General features: G+C 35.4%; 1 protein-coding gene across 7 annotated transcripts in view; it reads left to right on the top strand.

The window, feature by feature from the left end:
• The window catches only part of WAC (WW domain containing adaptor with coiled-coil), an 81,708-nt gene that overhangs the window by 51,249 nt on the left and 16,709 nt on the right, over positions 1-13,750 (top strand). For 5 of the 7 annotated variants that reach the window (XM_018057211.1, XM_018057214.1, XM_018057210.1 and 2 more), the window contains exon 7: positions 4,158-4,466. The exons of the other annotated variants lie outside the window; for them this stretch is intronic. In XM_018057211.1, the coding sequence (XP_017912700.1) occupies positions 4,158-4,466 (309 nt within the window). The remainder of the gene's footprint in view (positions 1-4,157; positions 4,467-13,750) is intronic. 7 annotated transcript variants of the gene reach the window in all.

The following is a 13,750-nucleotide window of genomic DNA, read 5'->3' as shown; positions in this document are numbered from 1 at the left end:
ATTCATCACTACTCATAATGGCTATGATGCCACTGAGTTGGTTAAAAAGTAAAATTTTATGTTGTGGATTAACTTCTTAAAACAGGAGCCGCCGCAACATCCCCCTCCCCCCATTTAAACTGGACATTGCAAACCTTCCTGGATTTCAATCTAATAATTAAAGGTACACAGATAGTGACATGAAGTGCCTGTTTTTGTGTTGGCAGTGAGAAAACTTGTTTATTCTTGTATTTGGAAATGGTTTCATAATGATCATAGATCTATGTGCTATCTTGGTACTGTGGGCATACCTTCATGTTCTCTTAAGGTCAAATTTTGTCCAAGTTGAACAATATGGGTAATGTAAATTTATTTTTTTAATTCAAGTAAAGTTTGAATTTAAAGATTTTACCACATATGTTCTATTCCCAGTGACTTGTCTTGCCCAGAATAAAATTTAAATGCCACATAGAATTCTTAGGCTCTTTATCAAGTTTTGAGAATTTTAAGATGTGTTTTGGAAATTCTTAGACTTAAGCATATTTGAGTTCTCATTCTGTAACTCAAAAACGTAGGGCTATATTTGGTCTCAATAAAGGATATTGAACTTTTGATGAAAAATTATTTAAGGTGAAATATAATATAGTTCTGTAGGGCTGAATGTTTAAAATGTGTTTCTGGAAACATTAAATTTGTTATATTAAATTGTACTTGAGTTTTAGAAAATAAAAATGGTTTAAGATACTCTAAGAAATTAAGAATATTATATTTTGATACAGAAGACTTTGGTTGTAGTCTCATTTTACTTAAGTAACTGACTTTTGGTGAATAACTAAACATGAATGGCTTTTCCTTCCAGATTAAAAAAATACATAGTGCCCAGTTTGTGGTCCTCTTGAATAAATTATGGGTATCCAGGAAGACTGGCTAGTTGGGTGTAAAGATAACATATTTTAGTTATTAGGGCAGGCCTCTCCACATAAGAGGCTGGTGATTCCCAGAGAGGAAAAGACTACCGTCTAGTGTGTCTGTCCCTTCTAAGATAACCTAGGCACTTGTCCTCTCTTGCAGGTAATTAGAAATCTGATAGAAATGTTGACAGAAGTGAAAATACAAGTTTTGTCTGCTTAAAAAATATCTTTAAGAAAATGAAACCATAGTTGTATTTTTAAATTATCTCTGTCTTGTTTTTACTTTCAGAAGTGAAGTAAGTTTTCTTCTTTATGATTTCAGAAGTTAGATATGTTTGTTACTAAAAATGAAAGAAGAAAAATATTTTAATCTCATGATTCAGGAACACTTGACATAAACTTTTTTTCTAGCTGCATATAATAGTATATAAAAACTACATGTGTATGTATTTTATATCAAAATCAGATTATGTTACTGTTCTTAACCTTTTCTTCTACTCAATAATGTTTCAAGGATATAGGACTTCCCAGGAGATCCAGTGGTTAAGACTCATGCTTCCACTGCAGGGAGCAGGGGTTTGATCGCTGGTTGAGGAACTGTGATTCTGGATGACTTAAGGCACTGCCAAAAAAATTTTTTTTTTCCAAACATATGTTTGCTTGTCATTTTATAATTTAACTTTTATTATGTTGATTGCATGCTGTTCCCTTTTTTGGACATGCTCATGTCCGGTAGATAATCCTCTGTGGAAACTGGTGTGGTTTTCAGCTTTTTCCTACAGTAAACAGTGCTGCTATTTCTATGTTTGCCCACTGACCTGATTACTTCCTTAGTTAAATTCCTAGAAGTGTAGAGGAAGAGAGTGGGTCTGTGTGTGTGTTGAAATGTAGTCATATATTACACTTTTTGAGTTTTAAGTAATGTTTGAGAAAGGATTTTAGCTGTATTGCTGCTCCTACTTTTTTTTTTTTTTAAATTGGTCAACTGACTGTACCTGGTGTGAGAGTAATAGTTACTAAGCCTTTGAAGTACTTAATTTTGTCTACCAAAAACTGCTGGGAGAGTTTCCTCTGTGTCTGGTATATTGGTATGCATGTAAGGTGGCACTTAAAGCTTTGTTCTTCCTAACAGCCCGCTAAAGAAGTATGGAGCAGGGAGCAGGAAGGATTGGAACACCTTACATGTAAAGAGAGAAAGGTAGAAGAAAGGATTTTTAAGAGCATTTTTAGGGTTTTGGGTTTTTTGGCAGTGTTGCAAATAATCCACAATTTGACACTGAAGTTGTATAGGTGAAATTTTAAATTTGATATCACTGCTACTGTAATTGCACTGATGTGGTTGTATTGTGTTTTGTTTGATTTTTAATCTTTAATCTGTGCCTTGTAGAGTGGTTGCTCTGTGGTTAGGGAAACTTTAAGTTGGTGTTCTTCAACAGTGACTCTACTGACATTCTGGGTCAGGTCATTCTTGGTGGATTCTGTCCTCTGTTGTAGAATGTAGAGCTTGTTCCCACCTCCACACTTAAGATCCCAGTAGGACTCCTCTCCTTGCCCCAGTCGTGACAACCAGAAGTGTCTCCAGACACATGCTTAATGGCCTTGTTGTGGAGATGTGCAGATCAAGTCACTTTAACCGTGTTTCGTCTTGAGTTGTGAGTAATAGAAAGCTGTTGGGGCCATAGCATTCTCATCTGTGATTTTGCTGCTGTGTCCCCCCCTCACCCTCAGAGTTTACACATGTGAGAAGTATCCTTAATTTTCATCTGAATACTTGATACATTTTGGCTGTAGTCATACAAAACAAAGGGCATTTACTTCATGAGGAAAGTGACAAGGTTGATGCGAATTGGGCATGTTTTGTTTTTGTTTTTTAAAACTGTTAAATCTGTCTCTAAAAGCTTGTGGTAGTGTTATTTTCAGGAAGAAACTCTAGAATAAATTTTTAAGTTGTATGTGCACTCAACTTGATAGTTTACTGATAAGTTAATATCAGGGAGCAGATGTTTGTGATCTGCTGTGGCAGCTCAGTCTGTTTATTTTTCTGGTACAGTAATAAATGCATCTTTTGTAACCCTGATTTTCATTGTCTTCAAGTCAAAAGACCGTGGTTTGATAATGACTAAAGTTTTTTTTTTTTTGACAGTATCCAGTACTATACCCAGTACCTTTTGTTTGGCTATAATGTTAGAAAGTGTACATTGCCAACTTGAAAACTGATTTGTAGTTTAAGCATACTTCCTTCTTTGTGCTCTTGTGGTCTCTAGACTTGGAGGAACCATGAATTGGAAAAAAAATAACACTGCATTCAACAGGGAGGGCATCCTTTGGTAATCACGTGCTTGAATCTTAAGATGTTTTTCTACGTGGAAGTTGCTTTCATCCTTTAGTTACTGGGGAGACTATTGTAATTTAGGCTGGAGAATTTTTGATAAATATAAATTTTCTTTAACTATGATTGTTCAGATTTTCCTTCTTTTGTACTTATTTTGCAGAAGCAAAAGTATTTTGAGTTTAAAATTTATTTTTGTGGCTTTAAGTTGGAAGAGAATCTGTTTTTAACATACCTAAGTATATTTTTCTAACTTTGCTGCAGATGTAGGGCTTCTATTTTCAGATAGCATTATCTATAACTTTATTTTATAACTAAAATATCTGGTATTTGTTAGCATTTTTAAAATGATTTACTTAATGAATGCAGAGTTCTTCACAAATTCAGCCATCCCTAAATGAGGTTGTTTTAGCCCTAGTACCAACAACTTTAGAGCCCACTAGTTAGCTGCTTCAGTATTCAGAAAAATCAGGCTAACAAAGTAATAATTCTTTGCAGTTGAACCACTGTGGATGATACAGTCAATTATTAGAGCCAAGATCCATATTTTAAAAGCATGGATCATTTGCTTTTTCTGTTTTTAAAATATTTTTTTAATTTGAGTGAAATGTTATAAATTCATATATTGATCTTTTAAAAAAATGTTCTGTTGGAACTATGGTGTGGTTCTAAAGAATCCCCCCAAACTAGTAGCCCACTTGAAATCTGAGAACAGGATTAATATTTATAGTCGATCTGAAATTCCTCTTCCAGTATTTGGATGTTTATATGCTAGTGGTAAAACTGCAGACACTAACTGGGCTTGCAGTTTTATAGAAAAGATGTAAGTACAAGTATGTTGCTAAATTAGCTGATGTTAAAGACAGGATTCTAACGTAATCTTTTTTCTTCCCCCTTCCGTCATTCCGACATCTCTTTTTCCGAACTCTGAACTAAAGTGGAAGACAAGCATTCCAGTGATGCCAGTAGTTTGCTCCCACAGAATATTTTGTCTCAGACAAGCAGACACAATGACAGAGACTACAGACTGCCAAGAGCAGAGACTCACAGTAGCTCTGCGCCAGTACAGCACCCCATCAAACCAGTGGTGCATCCAACTGCTGCCCCAAGCACTGTTCCTTCTAGTCCATTTACGCTACAGTCTGATCACCAGCCAAAGAAATCATTTGATGCTAATGGAGCATCTACCTTATCAAAACTGCCTACACCCACATCTTCTGTCCCTGCTCAGAGAACAGAAAGAAAAGGTATGCCGTTATTACTAGATGCTGCACGTTGAACTGTAGTGTGAGTTTCTGATTATATGACATTATTTCCGTCAGCTTCAGTGAGACTCTGAATTATAGATTCGTTTAAGTCTTTTAGAATGTTACTGCATAGATTAGATCTTGAGTTAGCTGTAATTAGTTTTTATCTCTTTAATTGTGGAGCCTCAGAACTGGTTTTGCATTTAACGCTTTGAAGTCAAGTGCTTAATTTTTAACAGTAATGGATAAAACAACTTATTAAAGCTAAATGAGTGTCCCATCACACGTGTATACAAGTAATTTTGGGTGTTCTGTGATAATTGTCTTCATGATTTAGTCTAGAAATTGTCTCAGTTTTCACTTAAAATTTAATATGAAGAGAGACATTTAAAAACTTGTCATTTCCACGTAACATGCAACTATTGGTTTCAGTTTGTGAGTTAGACAGCTGAGTTATGGGCCGTAAGATAAGGAGTCTTATGTCTGAATTAGGACTCAGTTGAAAGAGTAGAGGTTAAAATTTGCAACCCAAATTCCAGTTCTGTGCTAATAACCATAGAATGTTCAAAAAAATTAGGAAAAAATTGGGAGATGATGGATAATGGGAAGCACGGTGATGGGATAAGCATATTTGCATAGACCAGTCACAGTCCCAGACTTAACACTGTTTTATGAAACTAAGGAAATTTAAAGGCATTAAGTAAACAGATCACTCTAATGAGTAGACTCATTAGCAAATTAGCATCAGTTAACTGTTGAGGAATTTTTCTTTCCTTTGGGTTTAGGAGATGTGACATGGACCTGTTGAGTGTTCAAACTTTTACTGTAATATCTGGCCCACTGTTTCACACTGACTTAATTTGTTGACAAAGGATTTAAGTATTTGGGTTTCTTTCGCTTCTAGTTTCTTCTCCTTTTATGTATGTTGTTTGAATTTCTCCTGTAGCAGTTTTTGCACATTATTAAGCCATGCTTTATCATATAGTGCATAGTACATAAACAGGATATTCCAAATGTTGTCAAATTCCCCAAAGATGGCGTATCAGAATTCACTGTACAAGTTATATTTGCCCTGATGCAGGACTAAATTTCCAAAAGAGAATTTCTTAGAAAATCTGATTTAATGCATTAATTGTTAGTTAGTAGTACTTTCTAAAGAAAGTTTGGTTTTCCAGTTTTGTCCGTTTTATTTTGTTTACAGAACATTTTATTTTTAAAAGCCTTTCTCAGTTTGAAAAAAAAAAAATCCTTTGGCCTTAAAAAAGATCTTTGGTATTTATCTCATTTTACCTCTTGTTCATTTAACAGCCTTTTTTTCAGGTCTTACCTTCATCTTGGAGTTCTTTTCTTCCCTGACTTCTAGAATACTGCTGCTCTTTAATTTCCCCACTCTTCTCTTCTTGCTCCTTAAATGTCAATAGAGTTTAGTCTCTTACTGTGTTATTTTTCTTTTTTCTTCCCCCCTAACATGTTCTCATTTGCTGGCTGGCAATTCTTAGGACTACTTTGTCTACATAAGTGACTCCCAAACTTTATTTCTAACTCATACACGTCTGCTTCCTTATCTAAGTAGTTGGTATCCAGAAGTTAATGTGTACCAAATGCCTCCCTTTCCCCTAATTTGTAGGTTCTCAGTGATAACGCTATCCTCCCAACTACTCCATGTTCTTTAACATTCTTGCCCTTCTACCCCTACCCATCCATCAACAACTCTTGAATTGTTCCAGATTTTATTCATGTATGTCCTTCTTCTTGCTACTGCCAGTGCCATGAGACTCAGATGATGGCTCTTGAAATAACCTCTGATAACTGCTGTGCTTCCTTCTACCCAGTCTGCACTTAGCAGTGACATCATTATACTGGGTTGTGTTCTTTTCTTGGCTTAAAGTTTGCTAGTGGTTTTTCCCAAAGGATCAAAGTTCATACTTCTCAATAAGACAATAGCAAGTCCTTGACAGTCTGATTGCGTCTGTCTTAACTAGCTTGATCTCCAGTATTTCACTGTTACATTCTCTGTATAATTCATCTGCTAAAAACTTGTGCTTCTTTTTAGATCATGTTATGCTCTTTCATGGCTTGATCCTTTGCTGAAAAGGATATATTCTTTCCTCCATTCCCATTCTGTTGAACTCAGGACTCTTTTTTCTGAGCCAGCTGTGATGTCCTTCTGTTCTCAGTGTCAGTTAACCTCTCAAACACTTTTCTTTTGGTCTGTTATTGCACTTACAACTTTATTATTTTAGTTCCTTCAATTAGACTGTCCTGTGTAGGGTGAGCCATTATGATTTATTGCTTTTTGTAGTTTTTTCACTCCCTGCCCTCCTTCAAAGCTTCAAGCACCATTCCTGAGAAACTTAACATAATAAAAAGTAAACTGTATACCTAGTTTGGTGCTAAAAATTTTGTATACATTTTATTCTTTAAAACAACATTGTGAGGAAAAGAATTGTCTGTTAGATATGAAAAGCTTGAACATTGCTGAAGTCTAAGGCAATGGCACCCCACTCCACTAACTCTTGCCTGGAAAATCCTATGGATGGAGGAGCCTGGAAGGCTGCAATGCATGGGGTCGCTGAGGGTTGGACATAGCTGAGCAACTTCACTTTCACTTTTCACTTTCATGCATTGGAGAAGGAAATGGCAACCCACTCCAGTGTTCTTGCCTGGAGAATCCCAGGGACGGGGGAGCCTGGTGGGCTGTCGTCTATGGGGTCACACAGAGTCGGATATGACTGAAGCAATTTAGCAGCAGCAACAGCAGCAAACGTATTGTGTAAGATGCGGTTTCTCCAAAATCCATGTTCTTTCCATAAAATTGTACGCCATGAGAGAGATTACAAATCAATTCATATTTAAATTCTACAGAGTGTCTTTGCTGGTCACAAAGTTTATGTGAGAATTTTACATATAATTTTAAGCTTCTAGGAAGCAACCTGATTGCCTTGGAATTGCCTGTGTATTCCTTTAAATAAATTGTGTAACAATTTGGATCTTTTCAGATTGTTTTCCAGTTAGTCTGAATTTATAAAAAGGTCCGTTAGTTTGAAATACATTTTTTTCCCTAAATTGAGACATCTGTGTTATTTCAGTTAACCTCCCTGTTGACTCTTCTCATCAACACAGTGATTTCCTTGTTTGGATTTTCCTTAACAAATAATTAAGAGGTTGATGGTTCATATAAGATGGGTCTTGGTCTTAAGTGCTAAAAAGCTGTATTTCAAGGGTGTCAGCAATAGAATGCTCTAATAAAGAAGACAAGAGGAGGATCTCTGTCCTGACCACTTCTATATCCCTAGAATAGGCAGTCGGTATTTGTGATATGTGAATAAATAACTGAAAGAATGGTAATGTGCTGTTGAGGGCTGGGGAAGCACCTGCCTTGGTCATGGTTTAAAAATGTATTTGGAGAAGAAGTGTTACATATGTTGTGATCTAATTAAAGAAACCAGAAATAGATTTAGATCTGTGTAATGCCAGTGTGTCTTCCATTAAAAAGAATGTAAGGCAAATCAGTCTGTGCTTGCTTGAGGGATAGAAGTGTGGAGGAGCTATGAAGCTGTTTGGTTTTGCAGAGAATAATAATTCTAGTGTTAGGTAGAGTGAAACAAGGGTGTCAGGTTACCTCCCTATAGATTATATCTTTGTTATAGTAACATTTGAACATCTATTGGCAAGACTACTTTATTAGACAACAAAGTACAGAGAAACTCTGTGCTTAAAAAATGATGAAATTGAATTTTTACAGATTGGTAGCCTGTTGAACATTCTAAACTGGTCCTGACTCCACCCTCCTTTCCAGATGTGTGAAATGACAAAACAGGCAGGAGACATGGGTCCTTGTTTTCGGATTTGGCCAAACAAGTGCCAAAGTCAGAAGAGATTAAAATTTTTTATTTAATAATTTTGAGTTATATATTAAAATAAACTAGGTCTGCAGTCAGCGGCCTTAAGTAATTTCTTAGGAAATTTAGCATGTCTAAAGAGTCAGTCAGTTTCATGCTGCTTCTGTAGTCTTGTGCCTCAGCTGGTAAAGAATCCCCTTGGAATGTGAGAGACCTGGGTTCGATCTCTGGGTTGGGAAGATCCCCTGGAGAAGGGAGAGGCTACCCACTCCCATATTCTGGCCTAGAGAATTAATGGATTGTATAGTCAATGGGGGTCGCGAAGTGTCAGACATAACTGAGCGACTTTGACTTTCTATAGTCTTAATCTAATAAGAAAGGGATTAGTCATTCTTAATATGAGGTATAAGTTAGTCACCTAAACTTCCTTTTTGTGTTCGATGATGTTTTGTAGACTGGGTGAAATTTAAATGAACTCAAAGACTTTGCATTGTATGTTAAGGCAGTAAGCCCACAGAGGAGGTCATTACTGGTTTTAAGTGGGCCACCATTCAGCCCTTCTTTGCTTTGCTTTAAACTACTTTTAGGATTACTAAATATTCATATAAAATTAGACCAATTGACCATAGAGGTACTCAGATATTTGAATAACCGGGGACATTAATGGGGAGTGGGTGGTTAGTCTGATTTAGTCAGTGAGTTTACTAAAATTACGTTAATAAAGATGGCATTTTGAATAGTGGGACAGAGGGAATCCTGGTGGTGAAAGAATATTAGAAAATATTTGTTTATAACTTGAGAGTCAAGGAAGATCTTTTAAATCAGACTCAAAACACATTTGCCTTAAAAAGTTCATAAAACTTCTCTATGACAGAGATATAAGAAACAAAGTTTGAAAGCAAATACTGAATTAGGAGAAAATATTTGGAACATATTTAAAACACAGTACATTAAGGATACATTAAGAATTCATCAAAGCAGTATGAAAAAAATAATCCAGTTGAAAAATGAGCAAAGGATAGGAACCAGCAATTATAGAAGAGGAATTTTAAATTGCCCGTCTTGCTTTAGAATGGTTAGAGAAATTTACTCAAAATGGGACAAAGGCTTTAACTTAGGAGATAAAAGCTATAAAACTCTTGGAAGGAAACAAGGTAAAATCTTTATGACACTGGATTTGGTGCTGATATCTTGGATATGACACCGAAAACACTGGCAGCAGAAAGAAAAAATAGATAAATTGGATTCATCGAAATTAAAAACTGTGCCTCCAAGGACGCTCTAGAGTGAAAAGACCACCCATGGAGTGGAAGGAAGCATTTGCTAAGTCACATCTGATTAGGGATTAATACCTGAATATACAGTAGTATGACTCAACGAGAAAGTGAACAGCCCAGTTCAGAAATGGGTAAAGGAGTTCAAAAGACATTTTTCTGGATAACATAATCTAATGGCCAGTAAGCACATAAAAAGGTGTTCAGCATCATTAGTCAACAGGGAAAGCAAATCAGACCACAGTGAAATATCACTTTATACACATTGAAAAACAGCCGCTGTGGAATACAGTTTGGCAGTTCCTCAACGGGTGAGACATAAAATTACTGTAGGATCCTCCAGTGATTCTTGCTTAAGTGTAATCAGGAGAATTGAAAGCCATGGAATCAAATGGATATTTATACACCAAGGATCGCAACAGCGCTGTTCACAGTAGCCAAATTGCGGAAGCAATCCTAGGGTAAACATAATGTTATATATATAAAATACACATGCAGTATTACTCAGCCTTAGAAAGTAGTAAGATTGTGATACACACTGCAGCACGGATAACTTTAAAAACCTTATGCTCAGTGACACAAAAGGACAACTGTTGTGATCCAGTTCTATGAGGTACCTCAAATGGACAAATTCATGAACACAAACTAGAGCTATGCCTCCTTAGGGTTTATGAGATGGGGAGCTAGTATTTGTTTAGAGCATTTGTTTGGAAAGATGAAAAAGTTCTGCAGGTGAATTATGATGGTTGTGTGTCAGTGTGAATACACTTAATACTACTGGATTGTAAACCCAGAAATGGTTAAAATGATTAATTTTTATTAATGTATATTTTACCAGCATGAAAGTTCAAAAGAAAGATTACCGATTCAGTATTGGAAATTAAAATGACATTTTTTTCACTCTTGATTAATGACAGTTGGTAAAAGTATGTAAGATGGTTATTATGAAGGTCACTTAAGTAAAATCTGTTAAGCTTTAAAGTAGGTTTATCTTTTGTATTATCAATGATTTCCCTGATTGAATTAAAAGCCAAGTTGCAAAAGCATAAATTGTTATAAAACATCAATACCATACTTATTTTTATGTATATTTTAAATGCCTAGGTAAGTTATGAACAGACATAAGATTTGAAATTATGAATTAAAAGGAAAGTCACAGATTATATATCAGGTGGTGTCACCTAGCTATTTCATGGTTGTTTTTTTTTCTTATTGTACACACTTTGTTTTCCCTAATTTCTCCATGTTGTACCCTCCCTGTGTAACCATTCCTACACAGTGGAATATGGAGGCTGCCCTCGTTGCATCAGTTGTTTGAGCTTTGTTCCTGTGTCCTGTTCAGTATTATTGCAGCAGCTATCAGAACATTGTAGGAAATTGTTTAGTAATGTAGTCAGTCAGTACCTTTTATTCTTTAAGTGCAGTATCTCTTTAGAGATCTTATTGCAGATTGAGGAGTTATTTGGCATACCAGAAAAATATGGGTCAGAAAATTTTGACTTTAGTATTTGCTGTCTTGAGTGTTTTGAAAGCGTATCTATAATTAGAAGAGGTGAGTGGATATTATTTAAGCCTTGAAAAGTTAGGTTATGATAACATTTCTATGTGAATGGTCTAGTCTTTGGTAGATTACTCCCTCTACTGGTAAAAATTGGAAATATAAATGAATATAAATGATGAATTCATAAAGAGACAAAAAAGTTTTATCAAAGCGAATATATCCAATTTAAAATCAAAGGGTAACATACTTATTCCATGGTTTATATTAAAGACTTAGTTAGAGAATTACAAATGATTGAAATATCAGTTAGGAAAGTAACTTAGTTCATTTTAAATTTAAAATATGGTAGGATGACATTGCTACATTTCCTTAAAGTCAGACACACAGAATAAAAATGCTGGAGCTAAAACTAGATACCATTGCTTTGCCAACAACTGAAAAAGCTTAAAGCAACCTACAAAATTAATGCTTGGAAAAGTTGGAAAGTTTCTCATTTAAAGAATGAGACTAGAGGCTGATTTTAAAAAGCAGAACAACGTTTTGAAGTGGCTTTGTAATGTAAAATGCTGCATTGATTTTCTTAAATTCATTGTTTGTCTTTTTAAGATTCAGATTTTTTTGAATTAAGTCTAAGTTATATTTGTTTCCAAGATCATACAGTATTACTTGGCTTTATGAAAAATAAAGCAAGCTGGTCATTGTCTGCTTTATCAGTTGTATTTGGAGATCTTGGGCTTTTCTCCCCCACTTTAAGCTTTGAACCTGGGAAGGTTCACATGTGTATGTGGAAGAAGACCACATACACATGCCCCTGCGCCTTTCTTGCTGAGTCAGGCATCAGTCAAGAAACATGTGATGCCATTTGGGTGCTGGATCCCGTTTTGCTACCAGAGTTACAGAGAGAAATATAACAAACTTCTTTTCCTGAAAGAGTCCCTTTTCTGCTAAAAGGGAGAGATAATAAGCTATCTAATAGAAGATGCTGAGTAATACCTGTGCTAGGGCATTCCGAACGTAGAGGAGCGGCACCCAACCCAATAGCTTTCTTCTGTATTTTAGTGATAAGACTACCTTTCCGGGTAGCATTTTATGTTTTCATTATCACATATGATCTTTTGTTCTCAGTTATACTTCTAGATTGAGGCAAGTAATATTAAAAATGTTAAAGATGTACTTTGGGAGGACATTTGTATAGGTGTGTCTTTTAGGAAGAGTAGGGTGAGTGGAGCTGTTTAAAAAAGTGTGAACAAATAGCATGCTGGAAAATAGCATGCTGAAGACCTACCTGGAAAAAGCATTTTCGCTCTCCTGTCTTTGATTATGTCCTTGCTTCGTTATTTCTTGTTTGTGCTAAATTTTGTTTTGATTTTGTTTCCTTTTGTTTCAAAGTTAAATATCTTTTTTTTTTTCCCCATAACTAACAACGCCTGGCAGAATCACCCATAGAATTGCAAGTTTACCATATTCTTGGACTCTCTCACCCCCATTCTGTTCTTTAGAACTGGGGTGGAGCTCTGGTATCTTTTTTTGTTTGTTTTTAAACTTCATGAGTAATTCTGCTAAAGTCATTCTCAAAATCAAACCTTTTAAAAAGAGAATTTCTGGCCTTTAGAGATGTTACTTGCTGAAGGTTCCTATAAATATGAGTGGTGTCAACTGGTTTCCATACTGTTCATCAATAATCTCTCACAAAACTGTGAAAGACATGTATCTATAGGATAAATAAACATTTATTTACATTATTACATTATCTCTGTGAGAGTGATGTGTATTAGTTTTCTGTTTTGGAGTGTTCTTCTTTTCCTGGAATGAGGAATAACACTGAAGAATTTTCAAGCCCCTGTTAATTTTTCCAGTCTGGATTTAGCAGCTTTGAAACACATGTGGAAACAACACCTCCAACTCCTGTCCTTGAAGGCAGAAGAAAACCTAAGTAAAAGCAACAAAAGGGTCATTTCAGAGGGATATAAGTACTGACTTAATTGTTCATAAAGGAAGTAAAAATAGAACTTGTTTCATTCTAAACATCATTAAGATATTTAAACTGTTAATTCCTTAAGCCAAACTTAAGGTATAATGATCTGGAGAAAACTGCTGCTATTGTCTAAAATTGCCTCATGAAATGTAGTAACTTTTCACAAGAAAGATCTTATTTCCTTCAAGTTTCTTTTTACTTGTTTATGATTCCAAACAAATGTTTGAAAGCAAAGCTGAACATGGTAAGCAGTCTGCTAAGACTTACAGACCCTCCTTTAAAATGTGTGCTTTGTAAAATGAAAATATCTGTCTTACAAAAATGAAGATGTGGAGACCGAAATGGATCATGAGAGATCAGCACATACATGAAATGTACTGAAAGCAGCTCTGAGTCTGGATTTTAGAGAGCTGTTGTCCCTAGTTCTTTTGACCATTACACAGTGTTGTTAAAAGGCTGGTAAAGGAGGTTTCATTTTTTATTTTGCAATAAGCTTCCTATTAATTCCCACCTTCTTTGAGGCCATGAAGATTAACGAATGTTTAGTTCCTAGAATTGAAATTAAAGATTTGTACTTACTAGGTAGCAATGTGATCTTCAAATACAGGGTTCCTGAAACTTTTATATACCATAGTAGCAGTCTTAATTCAATTGTATAATGTATATGAGGTTGAAAATCTTAAGGAAATGGG

The sequence above is a fragment of the Capra hircus genome, chromosome 13 (assembly GCF_001704415.2).
Source record: "Capra hircus breed San Clemente chromosome 13, ASM170441v1, whole genome shotgun sequence".
Taxonomy (NCBI): domain Eukaryota; kingdom Metazoa; phylum Chordata; class Mammalia; order Artiodactyla; family Bovidae; genus Capra; species Capra hircus.
Note: the sequence above shows the minus strand (reverse complement) of the source record. Positions and strands in the feature narration are given on the sequence as shown.